The sequence below is a fragment of the Octopus sinensis genome, linkage group LG8, assembly GCF_006345805.1.
Source record: "Octopus sinensis linkage group LG8, ASM634580v1, whole genome shotgun sequence".
NCBI lineage: Eukaryota > Metazoa > Mollusca > Cephalopoda > Octopoda > Octopodidae > Octopus > Octopus sinensis.
In genome coordinates, this window is record NC_043004.1 from 86,762,168 (window position 1) to 86,782,514 (window position 20,347).

General features: G+C 33.2%; 1 protein-coding gene across 5 annotated transcripts in view; it reads right to left on the reverse strand.

Moving 5' to 3' along the window:
- Positions 1-20,147, reverse strand: part of LOC115215089 (WW domain-containing adapter protein with coiled-coil) — a 111,280-nt gene extending 91,133 nt beyond the window's left edge. For all 5 annotated transcript variants that reach the window (XM_029784253.2, XM_029784251.2, XM_029784249.2 and 2 more), the window contains exons 1-2: positions 20,006-20,147; positions 19,767-19,800 (exon numbers count right to left, since the gene is read on the reverse strand). In XM_029784253.2, the coding sequence (XP_029640113.1) occupies positions 19,767-19,800; positions 20,006-20,046 (75 nt within the window). In that variant the 5' untranslated portion in view covers positions 20,047-20,147. The remainder of the gene's footprint in view (positions 1-19,766; positions 19,801-20,005) is intronic.
- Between the last annotated feature and the right edge of the window lie 200 nt (positions 20,148-20,347).

Genomic DNA, 20,347 nt, shown 5'->3' on the forward strand with positions numbered 1-20,347 from the left:
GCATAACAGCACAGCCTTCTCTCTTGCACAATGCATCTTATTCCTCTTATATTTAGCTTTTCTATCAACTTATTTGTACATACTATTGTCCAGTAGAGTATGCTCTTATCATTTCTTTCCAGCCTTCATACATCCTCCACATTCAATGTCCATGTTTTGCTACTATTCAACATCACACAAGCATCATACAATATGCCCTTCACCCGGAGAGATAATTCCTTTGTTACTAGCAGATGCAATAAATTCTCAACCTTTTCCACTCCATTCTTACTCTGGCTACCATGATTTTGGAATACTGCTAATTAGATCACATGGGTAACAGAAGCTATAAATTATTCCTCCTGAAACTTCCAAGCATTTCAAAGAATATATTTCACAGATGCTCCCACAGATAACTATTCCCGTGCAACTACACAGCTTTCTTCTCTGTCAGCCTGCTTGTAATTCCACTTCACAGCTGAAGCACCCATAGTTTATGTTACGAAGTGCATGCCTACTTCTTTTCTGCATTCTAAGTATGGCCACAACACAAATGACAATGGAGCAGTCTTCTTAGAGAAATTGAGAAAGAATACCAGTAGTATCCATCTCAGTACAAACCTAAATTGCATCCCATCTTTGCTAATTCCTCATCAGTTATACAATAACCATTTTTCTTACTTTCACAACTTGGTCCATCAATCTGATGCTTTTATGGTGGCTTCATTCTTTTGTTTTGTAGTTGTTGGTTATACTACATTATTAATTATGCATGTTGCTAGCATGTGTTGTATTTTACTATGTATCTTCAGCTACTTTCCCTGCCTTAAATCTTTAATCATGCCACCAAACATATAGTTCTCAACTTCAATAGCTGATGTCTATTCAGTTTGCTTTGAGGTAGTCTCTTCCATGCATTCCCCTCAGAGTACCCTCTCGTAATAACATTTTCAGGCCCTTTCATTTAGCTACCTGTGAGGGCAAGTGTGCAACTATCATTCCATACAAACTTTTCCCATGACATCTGCACTAGCACACAGCTTTGTAATCTGGAACATTTTGTGCCTTTGATCATCAATAATTATAGTAATCCCTCAAAACCACCCCCCATGATAGGTGAAAATCCACCAAATAGAAACAGTACTGTATATTTTTTTATTATTTTTATAATTTGTATACATTTATTTTATTATAAATGCAAAACTACACCACAGAGGAATCAAAGTAAGCTTAAATAATAAACTGCAATAGGTGAACTGTGATATGGCGAGGGATTATTGTATATCATTTACAAAGCAAGATCTTATTTGTGATGATTTAATGTTGTTATGAAAAGCAAAGACAATTAGAGAGACAAATACATAAATAAATATATATATATATATATTTGAAATATGAGAATTACTTAATAGTTTTTGAAGCGTAAAGGTGATCTTTAAAAAAAATTATTTTATTAAAAAATGTTATGAAATCTTTTATGAAAATGTTAGTAACCTTATATGGGAATTTTTTTTTCTAGTATGTGTACACACACACACACACACACACACACACACACACACACACACACAAAGAAAAAATCTTTTCATCACTGTTTTAATTTGAAATTACTTGGCATAAAATAACAAAAGTATGTTACTAATTGCTAGAAATAATAAAAATTTTGTCTCCTATTTTGCTGTGATAATAGTCTGCAAGTTCATTTCTCTGATAAAGACTTTATCTGAATAAATTATCTAGACAATAATACTGAACACCATTCTGAGGCTTCAACATGTATATTTCCTTTAATGCATAGATTTAAAGAACTCTTTATTTTTCTATATTGAAACTTTTAACCAAGTTTTCCTAAAATCACACATCTCTTGACCATATCGTATACTTATTGGCTCTCGTGCTGGTGGCACATAAAAGCACACACTACACTCTCAGAATGGTTGGCATTAGGAAGGGCATCCAGCAGTAGAAACCTTGCTAAATCAGATTGGAGCCTGGTGCAGCCTCCCAGTTAGCCAGTCTTCAGTCAAACCATCCAACCCATGCTAACATGGAAAGCAGATGTTAAACAATGATGATGATGATTCTAATTTTCAAGTTTCAAAAACCAATTCTTTTTTCCCTAATTAATCGAAGTACAATTACATTCTGTCTCAAATTATTATTTACATTAATGATTTGTAGTTACATTGTATTTCGTTATGAACTATGATATACTATAAAGTATATTAAATGTTTTTATAATAACACATTCTACTGCATTAGCAGTGCACTTTATTTGTTACGGTTATTTCTATGGAAATGCTATAGAAATTATAGCTAGCACTGATTTTTGCTACTACATTTCATATACGAGACATCAGATGTAAACAAGCAATGAGATCGAAGATGAAAAATGCTAATGCATTTATATGTCATATTTCGGGGGGTTTTCAGCCCTTCATCAGCACCCATCTAACCCATTAATCATCCTCAAACACATTGCTTAAATAGCCACTGTATACAGTAGTGTAAATTTATTGGCGATACCAACTTACATATCAAATGTATTCCTGGAAGCTGGTATGTAAATACTCATGATCTGTAATCATAATGCAACCATAATATACTATAAAGTATATCAAACATACCAGCTCCTAGGAATGCGTTTAATATGTAAATTGGTATCTTTTTATTCTATTGGCCATGCTGAAGTACTGCCTTAAAGAGTGTTAGTCAAAGAAATTGACCCCAGGACATTCTTTGTAAGCCTAATACTTATTCTATCACTGTTTTTTGCTGAGCTAAGTTACGGGGACATAAACACAACAGCATCGGTTGTCAAGCGATGGCGGGGGGGATAAACACACACACACACACATATATATATTTCATATGTATATATATATATATATATAGTCATATGTATATATATATGTGTGTATATGTGTGTGTGTATATATATATATATATATATATATATATATATAACAGGCTTCTTCCAGTTTCAATCTACCAAATCCACTTGTCCACGGTTCCACACAGTGAGACTGAACCCAGAATCATGTGGCTAGTAAGCAAGCTTCTTGCCACACGTGCACTTATTCAATGACTTTACAAGGCTATAATATTGAGGCTATTTAAGCAATGTGTTTGAGGATGATTAATGGGATAGATGGGTGCTGAAGAAGGGGCGGAAACCCCTGAAATATAGTATGTACACCCATAACTCATTTTTTAACTTCAATCTCACTGTTTATATCTGACGTTTCATATACAAAACATAATAAAAATCAGTGCTGGCTATAATTTCTATAGAATATCTGGCCCCATGGGACAAAGTGGAGTTTTGGGCCTTATGGAGACAATGACCAAGACGTTTGGCATTATATCGTGTTTGAGAAGAAGACCCATCAAGCCAAGCAAAATCGCAGATATCGGTGTCATGCAAATTGCACCCGTGCCAGTGGCACGTAGAAACATCCATTACACTCTCAGAGTGGTTGGCGTTAAGAAAGGCATCCAGCTGTAGAAAACTGTGCCAAATCAGAGTGGAGCCTGGCACAGCCTTCCAGCCATCCAACCCATGCCAGCATGGACAACGGACATTAAATGATGATTGTCAAAAATTGTTCCATGAAATTGTTACATTGCCAAATAGTTGACTGATTTCAAAACAAGCAAATTGCTATACATATGCAAACACTGAAAGTACATCTTCCCCTTTCATAAACAACAAAATACTTGAAACCTCAAAGTTGGAGCAACTTACAACTCCTCTACAACTTGTGACAACCCTGGCATTAGGAAGTACATACAGCTGTAGAAATCATAGCAAAACAAACAACTGGAGCCTAATACAGCCCTCTGGCTTGCCAGCTCCCATCAGATCATCCAACCCACGCCAGTATGGAAACTGGACGTTAGATGATGATGATTGTCAAAAGGCCTTCCATAAGTAAACATATGCTGGGTATTGGAGCATACTACAAGTTAAGTACTTTACCTACAGTTGTCTCCTGCTGACAGTACCAATAATACCTTTTCCTGAACAAAGTTGAACTGCATTTATTCTAAACTAATTTTGTTCCTAATCAGTTGTGCTATGACTAAAAGAAACTTTCATAACCTGATCAATCAACTTAATGCCTTCATAATTTCCTCTCCCTAATTCATTTTTACTCTTGTAACAGTTAATGAGGACACTGTTACCTTAGTGACTATAAGATGATTAACTATGCATGTGATGAGTACATGAACTAACCCTGCCCAATATTTTCTGCATTTCTGCAACTAAACCTGGAAGTCCAGCTACCTTCTCTACCTCATATTCTTAATCATTCTATCTACCATTCAGCAATCAACCTGATAGTTGATCCTTCTGTTGGGTCCACTAAGAATACGCCCCTCTCTCAGTGAATTTTACCTCATTTATCAGTATCTTATATTAGAAGTATGATACACACTTAGAAAGACTTGACAAAAGAATATAGCAGAGAGCATTACCAAACAGCTAGATACAAGACATACTTAGCTAAAAGAAAAAAGAAAGTAAAGAGTTCCCTACACGAGGATTTCAGGATTGAAGCACTTAGCTTATAGTATGCTCCTATACCTAGCATATGTTTATATATATAAGGCCTTTGACAATATTGCTAAACAGTCCACTGCTGATATTCTAGTGCTAAAAAGAGATCTGGTTTAGTTTTGAAAATGCTGCAAGTGGGTTTATCACAAGTGATATAAGAGTGACAAATTCACCAACTTCTAGGCCCCTTTAGGCCTCTTTATTTTCAGTATCAGTGAGAAAAAATGTGCTACGATCATTTTAAAAACATTTCTCCCTACAATGTCCCGAGGACACTATTTTTCAATCCTGCACTCTTCACAATTAATTCCTTACTTTCTGTTTCTCTTCTAAGTATACCTTGTATCCAGCTTCTGTTCTAGCTACTTGGTCAACGCTCTCTATTACATCCTTTCTTCTAATCTTTCCAAGTATGTATCATATATAAGTTCTGTAATGTAAATGACCTAACCAGGAAAGAGAAGTCAGTCATCTGATCACCTACCTACCAATTAGGCAAACACACAAGATAAACTTTAGTAACCAGGAAACAGAATATGCAACTAGTAGTGAACACTATAAACTTCCCTTGCAAAAAACAGACAACTCAACATTAACTAGTGATCAACAAACTCAGGATCAGATGTAGACAAGATATGGAAGCTGAAAGATTCCTCAACCAGATATTGCTCCAAAGAAGTTCTGGTTGATATGCAAGACTTAGAACATACAAGATAATTGGAAGTTTTTACAAAACAACCAATTGTAATCATCGGATCAGATAATGGATAGAACAAGCATCATGCAGACAGGTGATATGGTGATGGAATGGTTGAGTAGATTAATCCTAAACACAAAAAGACAGTCCTAATAAGTGGGGAGAGAAAAAAGAACCACATCAAATGAAGAAGCTGAATATAAAGTATGTTGAGCATGGAAACATGTTGAAAGTTAGATCCAAGAGCAGTGTATAAAGAATGAATCTGGCACACTTGTCCTCACTGATGCAAAAAAATCTTGGAAATGTTGAGAAGTTGCATATGAGAGAAAGGGATTCAATAGCTAGCCTCAGAGAGACCAGCTATTGTAGTAATAGCAATTAAAGCATCATCAGGGATAGGTACTAGGAGTGAAAATGGTCAGCAATTTGGAACATACATTAATCACTCATACAAATAACCTAATAGTAAATGTGTCATACCCAAACAGTGTCACCAACCACTACAAAGCTAAAATGAGTCCTCTAACTAAAGAATTTTTTTTTAAATGTGTATGTGCCTGTGTGTATATATCATAATTCTAATGTCCACTTTTCCATACTTGCATGAGTTAGATGCAATTCACTGAAGCAGAGTTTCAACAGCTAGATATTCTTCCTATCACCAACTCTTATCCATTCCTCTAATCCTTCAAACATAAACAGCTCAATAACTAGATAGATTTTCAAGGAAGGCTGCAAACAAACACTACCACTTGTATGATGATGGCATTTGTTTAGTGAGCATACACTGTCCAAACAAGGAGATATACTCACGCCCACACACATATAAATACATACAAGATCCTTTTAGCTTCCATTGACCAAATCCACTCACAGGGTTTTAGTCCACCAGGGGCTAGAGTAGCAACACTTGCCCAAGGAGCTGTGCAGTGGGATTGAACTTCAAACCACATGATTGCAAAGTGAACTTCTTAACCATACAACCATGTCTGAATTGTATGTGTATATACATACATAATCATCATCATCAACTAGCATCCATGTTTCATGTCAGCATGGGCTAAACATTTTTATAATCTGATAGGTCCAAGGACTGCATCACACTGCAGCATCTGCTTTGGCACAGTTTCTTCGCTGGTTGCCCTTGCTAATGCCTATATAATTCACACACACATATGTATGCATATATCTTTAACCAACATTGTTTAACGTCTGTTTTCCATGCTGGCATGGGTTGGATGGTTTGACTGGGGACTGGCAAGCCAGGAGGTTGCACCAGGCTCCAATTTGATCTGGCTGTGTTTCTACAGTTAGATGCCCTTCCTAACACCAACCACACCGAAAGTGTAGTGGATGCTTTTTACATGCCACTGGCATGAGATCAAGTCAGGTGGCACTGGCATCGGCCACTTTTGGATGGTGTTTTTTACATACTACTGGCACAGGAGCCAGTCGAGGTGGGGAGGCTGGCATCTACCACATTCAGATGGTGCTTTTTATGTGCCACTGATACAAGGAGCCAGTCAGGTGACACTAGCAACGACCCACATATGCATGGTGCTTATTGCGTGCCACCAGCATGGGAGTCAGTCAGGTGGCACTGTAATTGGCCACAACTACAATTTCCATTTGATTATGATTTGATTTTACTTGACTCAATAGGTCTCCTCAAACACGGAATGTTGTCTGACAATTCAAAGGTACTTTCCAAATGGGCTGATTATGTTGACACTGGTGCAGGCTACGGCTGTGATCTCACTTTACTTGCCAGGTCTTCTCAATCACAGTATATCTGCAGAGGTCTCGGTCTTTTCACCAATACATATTGGCAAAGCATATATATCAGTAAGAAAACTTAAATAATGATTTATGAAAAGGGTCCCATAATGTATTATTTTCCAACTGAGCTAGATGTTCCCTTATCTTGCATCAGAAATACAATGAAATAGTCGCTATAATATAAAATTTACAAAGCTTTTGTGTAGGAAAGTAATGAAATGCTAAATATTTTATGAAATTTTAAACCTGATTACCTTACAAAATTTCAGTTAAAATTTATCTATAACAGAAGGGGAAAATTCCCTTCAAAATCAAATTATTCAGTAATAACCTTACAACCATAAGCTATTCTATATGAAAGTAAACACACACATACATACAAAACTACTGACCCGAAGAGAAATTATTTTTTATATTTTAAACACAGAGAACATTTTTTTTTTAATATAATGAAGGTCATAGGCAAGGTGACATAATTATTAAAACATTAAACGTGTTAATAAAATATATGTAACACTTAAAAAAAAAAGCAGATTTGAAATATAACCCAGTTTTACAATGGATGGAGGTTATGTAAATAAATTCAAACTTACTCTTTTTACACACACACAGGTAGGGACATAGCTGTGTAGTGAAGATTGTTTCCTAACCATGCGGTTTCAAGTTCAGTCCTACTGCATGGCATCTTTGGCATGTAACTTCAACTGTAACCACAGGTCAGCCAAAGCCCTGTGAATGGATTTGGCAGATGGAAACTCAAAGCCCAACATGTATGTACATAGATACGCATATGTGTGTGCATGAGTTCATATTTCTCGTGTCTTTACACAAAGTTGTAAAGAATGGCACCACTGACTACACTTGTTTACTTGCAGTCCACTGCCAAAGCATGTCCAGACTTTTCGACATATTGCATGATCTCCCTGTAAACATGTCCAGGTTGTTTGTTATTCAAAAAACAGATTATCTCACTTGGAAACAAGTGGAGGTTGGTAACATAAAGGGCATCCACCCATAAAAAAACTCTACCTTGACATATTCTCATCAAACCCATACAATGCATTGATAAATAGATGTTAAAACGATGATGATACATACACAAACATATTTGCAGATACTTCAAAATTTAGTTTTCATTCACCTACATTTCTCAAGTTAAAAAAAAGATAATATAAGTTTAGGTGCATTAAGATAAATTTAACTGTACATGTTTTTAAACTTCAAGTGAGGATAATTTTAATTATTGAATTTTACAAATCTATAGTAATACCTAACTGATTACAAATCAGTGCTAATCTTATCCAAAATTAATTACAGAAATTTTTTTTTAAATTGTTTTCAATTCTTTTTGTATTTCAGTCCTATACTTTCCAAATATAATTACTACAAAACAATATTATCAGTGCTTTTAGGCACATGTCATTCACAAAATTTTGTTTGTTGTATTTTTTCTAAAATACCTACCTGGCTGCACTGGTTAGTTATTCTCCCTAGAAAACTACTTTTATTTCTCCAAATATGAAATATTTCTCTTGAGGATAACATCTTGTTTTAAATAACGAAAAAATAGTGAACATTATATTTATTGAACCAAGTCATGTATTTCTCCCTTTTACCCAATGAGCCAATTATCCCTCTTGCTCCAACCCTTACAAAAAGATTATGAGAAACAGCATCTTATATCAACTATGGCCAAGAAAATGAACCCTGACATCTCACTTGGAGCATAGAGGATCTCAGCTTTCTTAAACTGTCTCCTCTTCCCCCAGTAATATATGCATTTTTTCTTCATTTTTATATCTTCCATGTTCTAACATCTTAGTAACAAAACTCCAATCAAATTGTAAGATATAGATACATTTAGAACTACTTCTCAAGCTTTTCAACTACTGCCCCTTATACAAGAGAAATGTTTCCAGGTAGTATCTTGATGTAAGTGACTGCTTATCATAGCACCTCTCATCTATAAACAAATGTTTGATGCATCACCATTTAATCTTAGTTACTGACCAAATCTTTAGCATGTAACTTTTGCCAAACCCAGGCTCTTATTCTTTATGCCTCCTATATACCATGCATAACTACCAGTTCATTCAGATTTATAATTGTATTTTCTGTATCAGTGCAATTGTATTTTCTGTATCTGTATCATTTTCTTTTACCAGCACATTTTCAATGTCCCCTTGCAACAATTAAATGTCCTCCATCCTCCTTTTTAATGACCATACTATATCAGACTAGTAGTTGAGTTCCAGGTACTATCTTGATATGGCTAAATACTTAATACCACCTTACTATAAATACTTCTTGCTTTAAGGCATCAGTTCTTCGACCTTAGTTATTGATACAACCTTTAGCACAAGGCTCTGGGGTCACATGCTAAAGTATGCATTCTTTGTGCTTAATTTATGTATATACACAAGTATGTACCCATATAAGCTACCAGTTATAGTTATATATTTTTTGTTTATACACACATGTTGATTGTTTATGTGAGAGCAGAGACCTATCTGTGTGTGCGTGTGTATATTATATATATATATATATATATATATATATATACATAGGCACATTAAGATTAAAATACACTCAAGCAGGTATCTATGCATACTCGAGCACACACAATCAGAATGTTACCTAATCTTACAGATACAGTGACCATCTTTAATGCAGGTATGGAAGTACCTGTAAATTCTGTCAATGTCTTTTAAATTCATCACTAATAATTTCCATGTAGAAGTGGTAAATATATATATATATTCAATTTTGTTTATCTAATTATTTGTCTGTCATCATTAATGATGGTATTATTATTGTTGTGATTAATAAGCAGTTTATGATATTACATTTAAAATTTTCTTTCAATATTCAAATTGGTGACAAAGACTATAAAAAACTTTACAGATGCCTCTATTCTCCTCCTCTTCACTATTCTACAGTCCCCGTTGTACTTGATACTTTATAAAATTTTTCACTGCCTTTCCTCCAGGGAATGGTGCCACCCACTTTTTGAAGTGCTGATTCAGAATATCACAATGTTGCAAACTAAATATAAAGTATTTATTTTAACCCTTTTGTTACCAAATTTTTGTGGAAATAGTCTTTGTTTCAATTAATATAGAAAATAATGAAGAATTTAGTAAAATAACTGTCATTATTAAGCTGAAGCCTGGAACAAATTAACATTAAATATTTTAATTTAAATCACTTTAAAACAGGAACATTATATTGCAGAGCCAGGCAGTTTGGGCCAGGTTGGTATTAAAAAGTTAAATTTAGTTTCAACATGAAATAAAAAGAAAAATTAAATATTACCAAGTGAAATTTTTACTGAAGGAATTGTAGACAAACAATTCCAATCAGAATCTGACTTGAAATTATATATTTCTTTTCCAATAACCTTGAAATTACATAATGATACACCGATAAGAAAAATCAGAGCTCTACTCATTAAAAAATTATTTTTTGCTTGACCTAATAAGCACTTTCATTCAGATATACCATAAAAGATTTACAAAATAGTAGCACCCATTTCTCAATCAAAAGTAAAAGTAATTATACCATAACCACTCATTATTAAAGTACATTTCCAACAAGGTTTTTAAAAATATAAATTTCTCATTAAATATAACTCCAACTAATGAATAACTATGACTTTATAAGTAATGGCTGTTACCACCTCAATGTGGTTGTTCCGTAAAGAACAATGTTTCTACTCTTTTTAACCCCAGGAGGTGTCTGTCCTCCAGGGAATAAAAATAGTAATATTGTTCTTTATGGAAAACCACTTTGAGGTGGTAACAGCCATTACTTTTCAGTAGGGTTACTAATTGCATCTCATATAGATTTTAGCACTAGCTACTTTGGTTATGATTTTATAAATAATTCAAGTTAAATTAGATGGAACTGTGTGAAGGATTCTTCATTTGACAAATGAAATTATGAAATAATGGAAGAATATGAAATTACAGTAACTATACAATCAGTTAGTCTAAAAATCACAAACCAAATAATTTTTTTAACACCAACTGATATGTGTGTGTAGACTTTAATATCAATTATTACTTTATTGCAAGACATAATAATCAAACTGGCATAAATGGATTCACATAAAATAAACTCTAATAAGAGACACAAAAATAAAATCTAAGTTATATTTTACCATGGAAATCTGGAAATAATACTGATAAATAACCACACAAAATTAAGACCACCAACTGACTAAATTACCTTACCTAACAGGCATCTCTCTAAAAAAAATTCTCAAAATATACAGAAAAATTATTAAAACCAAGCTGGACACATGGTCGACAAATTAAGAACCTAGGAGAAAGGTGAAAATTGTGCAGAATATAGCATGTTCACAGAGATATAGAATAACAATTACATTTTAAATAAGGAAACAAAGTTGATTTGTAGAAACAGTTGTATTTACAGCTAATTCTCATTGTGTTTGAGGAGGAAATGTATAGACTCTGTATTGACTGATCTTGAGGTACATAAAGTCTTAAATTTATATTTAAACAAAAACTTATCTTGTATTACAGTTTATGTGCTGGTGGCATGTAAAAGACACCCAACAAATTTAAGTGGTTGGCATTAGGAAGGGTATCCAGCTATAGAAACCATGCCATAACAAACAATTGGAGTGTGGGCAACTCCATGTCAAACCACCCAACCTATGCCAGCATGGAAAGTGGATATTAAATGATGGTGGTGATGACAAATTTTCTGACTCTCTTTCAGTCACACATTTCTACAAGTAACATCAATAAAATCCCTGCAAAGTTTTCAAGGATTGAGCATTTATTTTTAATGTCAGAATAAGTGCAAAGCTTTAAAGAGCTAAGCATCATCTTTGTTACATCAGAATAAGGTAATTACAAGTGAGAAATGTCAACTATCTCAACCAATCAATGTGTACAAACAAATTAATACATTAAATTTATGACTTCTTTCAATCTAATTCCTCACTGCTCAAACTAAATGATTGCAGCGTGGAAGATGTTTATAAGCCATTTAAGAAACACACAAAACCGTTAGATTCACTTCAACATTTAAATTTAATTTGTCAAAATATTTTCGTCGTTTTGAGACCGCGACCTGTTCACTGACAAAGCTTAGACAAGAGATGCAGCACGAAGCTTTGTCAGTGAACAGGTCGCGGTCTCAGAGCAACAAAATATTTTAACAAATTAAATTTAAATGTTGAAGTGAATCGAACGGTTTTGTGTTTCTTAAATGGCTTATAAACACCTTCCACGCTGCAATTGTTTTCGTTCCAGGACACGATCTCAGATCAAGTCACTCGCTATGCAAGTACATCAAACTAAATGATTACAAATTAATTCTAGCAGAAAAAAAGCATTGAGTAACATGAAACTGGTATGAATAATCTTCTCCCCTATTAAGACTGTTGGTAGTTGTCAAAGTTCCCTTTAATCTGCAGCGGTCGAGAGATTTTTGGTATTCCTTGTCAAAACTATTGATATATCCTTGTGAATTGTTCTCTTCCTAACAAATGGTGTTGCCAGTAGGGTCCAAATTAGTGCTGACTGAGACTGACATTGTTGAAGCATAATTTGCTGCCACATTAAGAACAAAGATATTGAAAGATAATGATGAATGTTATAGCCCAAAGGAGATCATGAATGATTTTTATAAAAGGCTAGCAGTGAAACTATACTATAGATGACAATGATTCACTTAAAGCAACTAGAAGACATATTTCAATGAGGTAAATGAGACTATATATAATGGATAATTTAAAGTATAAAATGTTGGTCATTGGCAAACCAATTTTGTTTTATATCACATCAAAAGTAGTTTGAGCCTATAGCAAAATTCTTGCATCATCTTGGCAATGGGTCTCAGTATTGTGAGCTTGATAAGGTTGATCAAGGTGACTAGAGTATCAAAGATTAACTAATATAAATGCGACTCATTGAAAGCATATATCTGATATTCTTTAGATCAGTGGTTCTCAGAATTTTTATTCCAACATACCCCTTCATCATGTCCAGCAGTGTTGGTGTACTCTATGCGAAAAATATAATGTAAAATGGTTCAATATCACAGAACAGACGATATAAAAAGTTCAAATTCCACTATAGTCAACTTTGCCTTTCTTCCTTCCAGGATAAATAAAAGCAGTAATCAAGTACTGAGATCAATATAATCAAAATCTCAAAATTTCTGACCCTATACTTCTGAAAGAAATCAATTTCATTTAATTTTATCTTATATTTTTACTAAGAAGGATCCACTTGACACTTTCTAATGATTAAATTGCAGACACCCTCACATATTCTGTAATTGACAACCTGTAAGGAATTTGTTTTTGGTTATAAACTATGTTGAAAACCTTTCATAACAAGTGGATGGGAACAGCAAAAGACTACACATTTTCTAGATACACAATTTGTGTTTAGTTGGTAGTGATTACTTGAGAATTCCAGTATTGTACTATCTCATGTACCTCCATATTTTTTCTTGTGTACCATGGTTTGAAAACTCCTTGCTTTAGATCAAAGATGTAGTTTGTAAATACATCACTTGATGCACACATGAATTTCAGAGCAGGAAATGACATTTCTCATGAAATAAAGCCTAAAATAGCTGATGTGCATGTATATGATGAAAATATTTTCTCAAAATTTTACAGTTATGTTTATTAAAAATAAATGCCATACAATTGGAAAGCTAGAGAAATTGTTTGACAAAAAGAACCACTTTCAACTATTAATTCTTTTTTTAAAAATGTAGAATATGCTGAACTTCATAAATTAATGATGAAAGACCTGACACAGAAATAAGTGTATACTATAAGGCAAGAAAAGAACTACCTTACCTAAAATTAAAACTGAATGTCAGTTAGGGTATGCAAATCAATCCCAGCAGTGAGGTTACCCTAATTTCAAAAACTTTTGGATACTCATTGGACAATTCTAACTTGTCAAAAGTTACTTATGCTTTTGCCAGTTTAACTGAACAGTGAAGCCTTTTTAAGGTACTCTAGAGACAGAAATTCGATTTAAACGAGTAGTCAGAGACTGTGATAAAAGTACTAGTCTTGTTAGAACTAATATACTAAACATTGACAGAAGATTAATTAACCATCAAGCCTGACAAAGATACAGATATGCTGAAAAAAAAAAAAAGGGCCAATATTAATCACCATCACCCTCCACTTTTATATGGTGACATAAGTTGGACAAGTTTTCTAAGACTGTTTTATGGCTGCATGCTATGAAGCCAGTACTAAATTGAAAGAAAATGAACAACCTTTATATTTTGTAACTGGTAAACTAATTTATATTTTCCCAATAGTAATTGTAATGGTTGAACAAGGTATATCAGAGGATGGTTCACTTGAAAATAGCAGCTAGGTATTACCTATTCTAGTGGTGACTACAAGGCAGTGTTAATCACAAGATCCAATGAACTCTCAGGCATTACTTGGGATGGAATCTTTCGCAAAATTACATCACCAAGGTGCATACAACCCAGAGATGGACAGCAATATGTTAATGCATAAAAATACAAAGTCTATTTTTCCATGTATACTAGAAAATACCTTGAGTGGCAACATAAATACTCTATTATGAAAAGTTTTCAGACAACTACCATGAAAGAAATCTGATGTGGATGGATGAAAGACAGTCACAATCATTAAATGAGAAGAATATGCCATTCACAAGATATCACTTGTAGGACATTACATTTCAAAGGAAGCTGTTTCTCCATAATGACAGTTGATCAAGAAGCTATTAGGTTTCTCTAGTTTCTAGTAAGAAAGAATTTGAATCTGTTTTTGTATTAGTTAATTTTTTTATGGATGACATTCGATAAAATATTCTGAAACGGTCGAACCTTTTGTGAAATTGTGCAAACAAGTTGAATTTGGTTGGACAAAATGTTCAGTAAAAGCTATTCAATAATTTAAAAAGGGCTCTTGCTGAGATCTTGATGTGAGGACGTTTGATGTTAATAAAGACATCACATTTACAGCAAATGCTACTGAGTAGTCTGTAACAGGAATTTGTCTGTGGATAACTACTCAGTTATATTTTTTTTTTATCAAAGTTATCACTACTGCACCTAATTATTCAAATATTGAGAGAAAAGGCTTTAACAATTGAGTGGACCACAAACTACTCTTCATTTTTAACTGGTAGGAAATTTCTGCTTACATATTAATCATGGACCTCTCTTATCTTAAATAATGCAAGACCACTCACAGGTTACACTTTCAAAGATACTGAGGTGTACTATACAGCTGACAGCATTTGATTTTTATATTACATGCGAGAAAAATTTAATTCCTCTACACCGACATGTTCTCAGTTACATTTTTGAGTGCAATTGTAGGATACTAACTTGGATAATAATAGTTACAGACACTGGAGAGGAATTAATGTGTTGCACTGTGATAGCCTGCATGATCTGATTAGGCAAAATCATTTTTAGAATTAAAAATATCAGAAGTAACTGTTCTGATACTGAAAGACCTTATAAGATGTCAAACATAGATTAACTCTAGAATATAGCATTCTTTACAATAATTTGTCCTGCCTCAAGGGTCCAAGAAGCAAATCAAAGTGTTCATGACAATGTCCACAGTTAACACTATTAAATGCAATTACCTGAGCATAGTAGCTTGGCTTTCATATATCAAGGACTACAGATGTCCAAAATTTACAAAGACAAAATCTTTTCTAAAGAACAAGTTTCATTTATGGCCCAAAATAATGGAAACCTGACCTCATATACCTATGTATTATTCTCTTGTTAATGGTATCAGATTAATGCTTATCACAGTGTATTCTTTTTCAGAGTTACCAGAGGCTACTCATGTTCCTGATAGAAAGAGTTTCACAATAAACATGTCTTACAAGTATTTTTTCTGAAAATGGTAAACCAAATATTTTGATGGCAAGCATCACCCTTGAATATTTCATAGCAATAATCTGTTCCTGGAAACAGAAAATTGAATGCATTTCTTAAATACAATCCCTTATATCATCTGCAATCAAAAGGATTGCAGAATAAACGGTGGTTAAAGCTCTCACTTTTGCCCCCACCACCACCACCATCCCACCAGACAGTTAAATGTAGTATTCTTCATGCTAATAGGCCAAATAGTCCTGCACTAATGGGTGGGTGGTAATTTATCACCCTCGACTATATCCTATTCTACAGATGAGCAGGTGTGGTCAAAAAAAGTATTGGTTCAACACCAAAAATTGCAAACTTGGCAATGTTAGCAACTGAGCAGACAACATAGGGTCAAGAAGACATTTTGGCTTGTCAAGGACATGACAACCTCTCTGATATAATACACCCAATACACAATGTAAAGAAGTCGGTTACAGAAGAACATCTAGTTCTAGAACTAAAACCAAAAACTGAAACTTACAAGGAAGACATTGTCCCTCTGACCCCCTTTATGAAGGTAGTAAATCCATATAAGGACCAAAATGGACTGTGATGACCATCTAGACTACACTAGTTTGGAAAACCAACGTATAACGATGATGATAATGGAATCAATCTACATAAGTCAGAGTGACAATTCAGTCCATGTTTATAACTTTCCAAGGATGTGAAACCAGTATACTAAACAAATATTCATCAATTAATAAGACTCTTATTTACAAATAGAGGCATGATACCTAGTTTGTTGACATGGGCCATTTGAGAGTTAAATTTCTTAGGACAAAAAGCGGCAACAAAATAAGACAATACAAACCATTCACCCCTTTATCAGAGGTCTGATATTACTGACTTCGTCATATGATTCTTCAGAAAAATATAAATTTATGGTGTATTATATATTACCAAGTACTTCTAAATTAAAATGGTCAGCAACATACAATGTATAAATTACAAAAAATTCAACATGTCAAATTCATTGGCATGACAATTTAAATCTAGAACATGAAAATGTGACACACCCATTATAATTTTCAAATAAGGCAAAATCTGTTTGACAAATTCAACTTTTAAATATTGTTTTAACATATACTGAAATAAATTTTTGAAAAATACTAAAATGAATTCTAATCCTGTTGCATTACTACAATTATACACATATAAATATAACACCTAACAGTAATAATAATCATTTGCATTACAATAAAATTCTATGTAAGTTTATTTCATAACTACATTAATATATTTACCAATTAAATCACAATATACACACACATGCCTGTTCTCTATAAATCCTATATTAATTCACAGGATATTTACATATTCTTATCCCAGTAACTAAAATGCCATCTAGTTATTCCTTGTATTTTTTAAGTAAATACTAAATTTAGTATGTTTTATCCTTATTCTTCCAACTTATGCAGTGATATGTGAGTATATATATATATATATACATACACACATACACATATATTTATCTTTATATATATGTGTATAGATCATCCATCAGCTATTTGAGTACATAACATACACTTATTCTAACACAAGTAAAAACATGCACTGTTATTTAGAATATGAGAATGATTTTCATGTAAATACCTCTATTTCTGCACTATAGCTTCTGAGGTGTGTGTGTTTGCTTATACACACATGGGACTATATTAGCAACACAGACAGACATGTATGCATGTAAATGCACCTGAGATAGATGGTAGCATCGATAAATACACACGTGACATAAACGGGTGTTAGCTCTTTAATAAAGATATAAGCTTTGCACCTTACTACTTCCCCCACAAAAACCAAAATTTCAAACATCAATGCACATACATGCATGAAATGATTTGACACATACAGAATGCATACACACTAACGCAATTACATATATAATAAGCTTAAATTTTTCTTCTGTCAAAACACAAAGGCACCACACCAAAGTATGTAGAATATTTGTTAATTCAAATTAAGATACATTTAAGAAATTTATTTTTAAATACATTCCAAACAGGTTTTTTATATATAACCAAATGAATTTTTATTTTAAGAACGTAAAAAAAAACTGCTTAAATGGCTGTTATGAGAGCTTCTACAGAAAGAGATACAGTTTAAAATGGTACCCATCCATCCATAGTGGATGATAAGAATTGGGGTATCGAAGTTATTCTTAGATTTTAATTGCGTTTGTATAGAGACAAAAACCGGGAATATATACATCCTACTGAATAGGATCTGCAGAATTATTATGGTGTATAATTTGAATAGATTAGACAAGGTTTGAATAGCATTAGAATATGACTAAAAAAATCTATGCAGAGATTATACATATATATTATATATAGTATACTCGATCGAATAAAAGAGAGACGTAGTAACGATATAAAGGGGAGGGGTCCCAGACCTTCCATCAATAAAGACGACTACTTCTGATAGCTTTTTTAAATGAGATATCGGCATGTCCCAGTAGTCTACATAGACCGGTAATACAGCGATAACAGGAGCCGGACTTAAATTACATATATATTGATAGATTCACTTCAGGATAAAGCATTAAGTATATACAGATATTTTTTTCGCCGTTATTTAAACTATTTAATAACATGCATAGTATAAATTTAAAACACTTTAAGAATAATCGAAATGGATTTTTATGCCGTCTGATCATTATACATATTTTATTAATTAAAAATTCAGGAAAAGAAAACAAATTATTACTAATTTCATTATAGTTAGGTATATATAAAATATTTTTTTCAATTTTTACTCAAAATATAAATGATCATAAATTAAAACAGACAAACGGAGGATTTATTCAATCAAACGGAAGAACATTTGTTACATTTTTTAAAAAATTAAAATCAAATGCAATAAAATAGAGATTGACTGATTAAACAAACTAAAAAAAAAAGGGGGGGAACACAGTAAAGCGGGACACTGATGGGAGGGGAGATTTAAAAAAAAAAGCGAGCAAAGAAAAAAGAGGCGAGGCAAGCTGGCAAAAAGTAAGAGATATGATGACTATTATAGACAGACATATATCATGAGAGAGCGGCCACGTAGTGAGGGATCAGTCTGCTGCATTCTTCAGTAAAAAGCTTTTAAGAAAAAGCTTTCTAAAAACGACAACAAAAGATCACAGCACCGGCCATTTTTCCCCACTACTTATTCATATTATTAAATAGTTGAAATATATATCATTGACAACTAAACCGAACTTGGAGTTATCATTTCATGAACTCCAAACCTAGGCAAGACGGTGAGCTGTAATCTACAGAACATTATTATAGTCGATCCCTCTGTTCTAAACCACAAAGTATTTTGTCAGGAACTGACGAGGGAGCAAACCCATGTGTAGGCTTGACAGTTTGTGTCCATATTATATATAGATATGAATGCGTATAGCTATATATATATAAATATATATATACATATTATACGTTATGTTTATATATGAATAAATATATATGTGCGTGTATGTACACATAGGTAAAATACTGATATGCATACATATACGCATATATATACATACATGTATATAGATAGATATTTATGCATATATATATATACACATAAATACGTGTATAATTTAGGATACATATATATGTGCGTGTATGTATGTATATATATACACACACACATATATGTACATATAAATGTGCGAGTATATATATCTTATAATACAAAAGCGTATAATAAGGATAAAGGCAGTAACAGCATATATATAACATATATATTATATATATACATATATATATATATATATATATAATATATATATATATACACACACAGACGAGACAGACATTAATTTACCTGATACAGATGGGTTTCCTTTTTATCACCATACCTAAAAGAAAAGAAATAAGAAGAAAAAATATTATTAAAAGAATTATTATAAAGAAGTCTTTTCTAAGTTTTTGTTTTTTTTGTTTTTACAGCAGACTGCGGAAATGGACGCATTTTTGGGGGAAAAAAACGTTTTGACAACAAAGATGGCGGATTAGGAGAGAAGAAACAATTGAATTGAGAGGAAATTATAAACAATATTGTACCCATCATTGAGTCTTGGAAGTTTCCTTGCATGCATTACCATTAAAACTGGCGTCAGGTAAGTGCAGCTGGCAGCACAGGTTGCTAAATTATGACGCTTTCTTCATTCACAGTCATCTACATAGATTTCACATAGAAAACAGCAGCCGCCATCTTACATCCGGGCCACAATGCATTTCGTGTATGGTTTAGTCATGACGTCACGGATCATATGACAGATCACTTCCGGATCCATATCGTTCTCTCATCATCAACATTATCATCATCATCATAAGCACCATCGTCGTGGTCGCTATCACGCAATGAGTTGATGCCGACATGGTCGGCGGACATAGAATCCGACT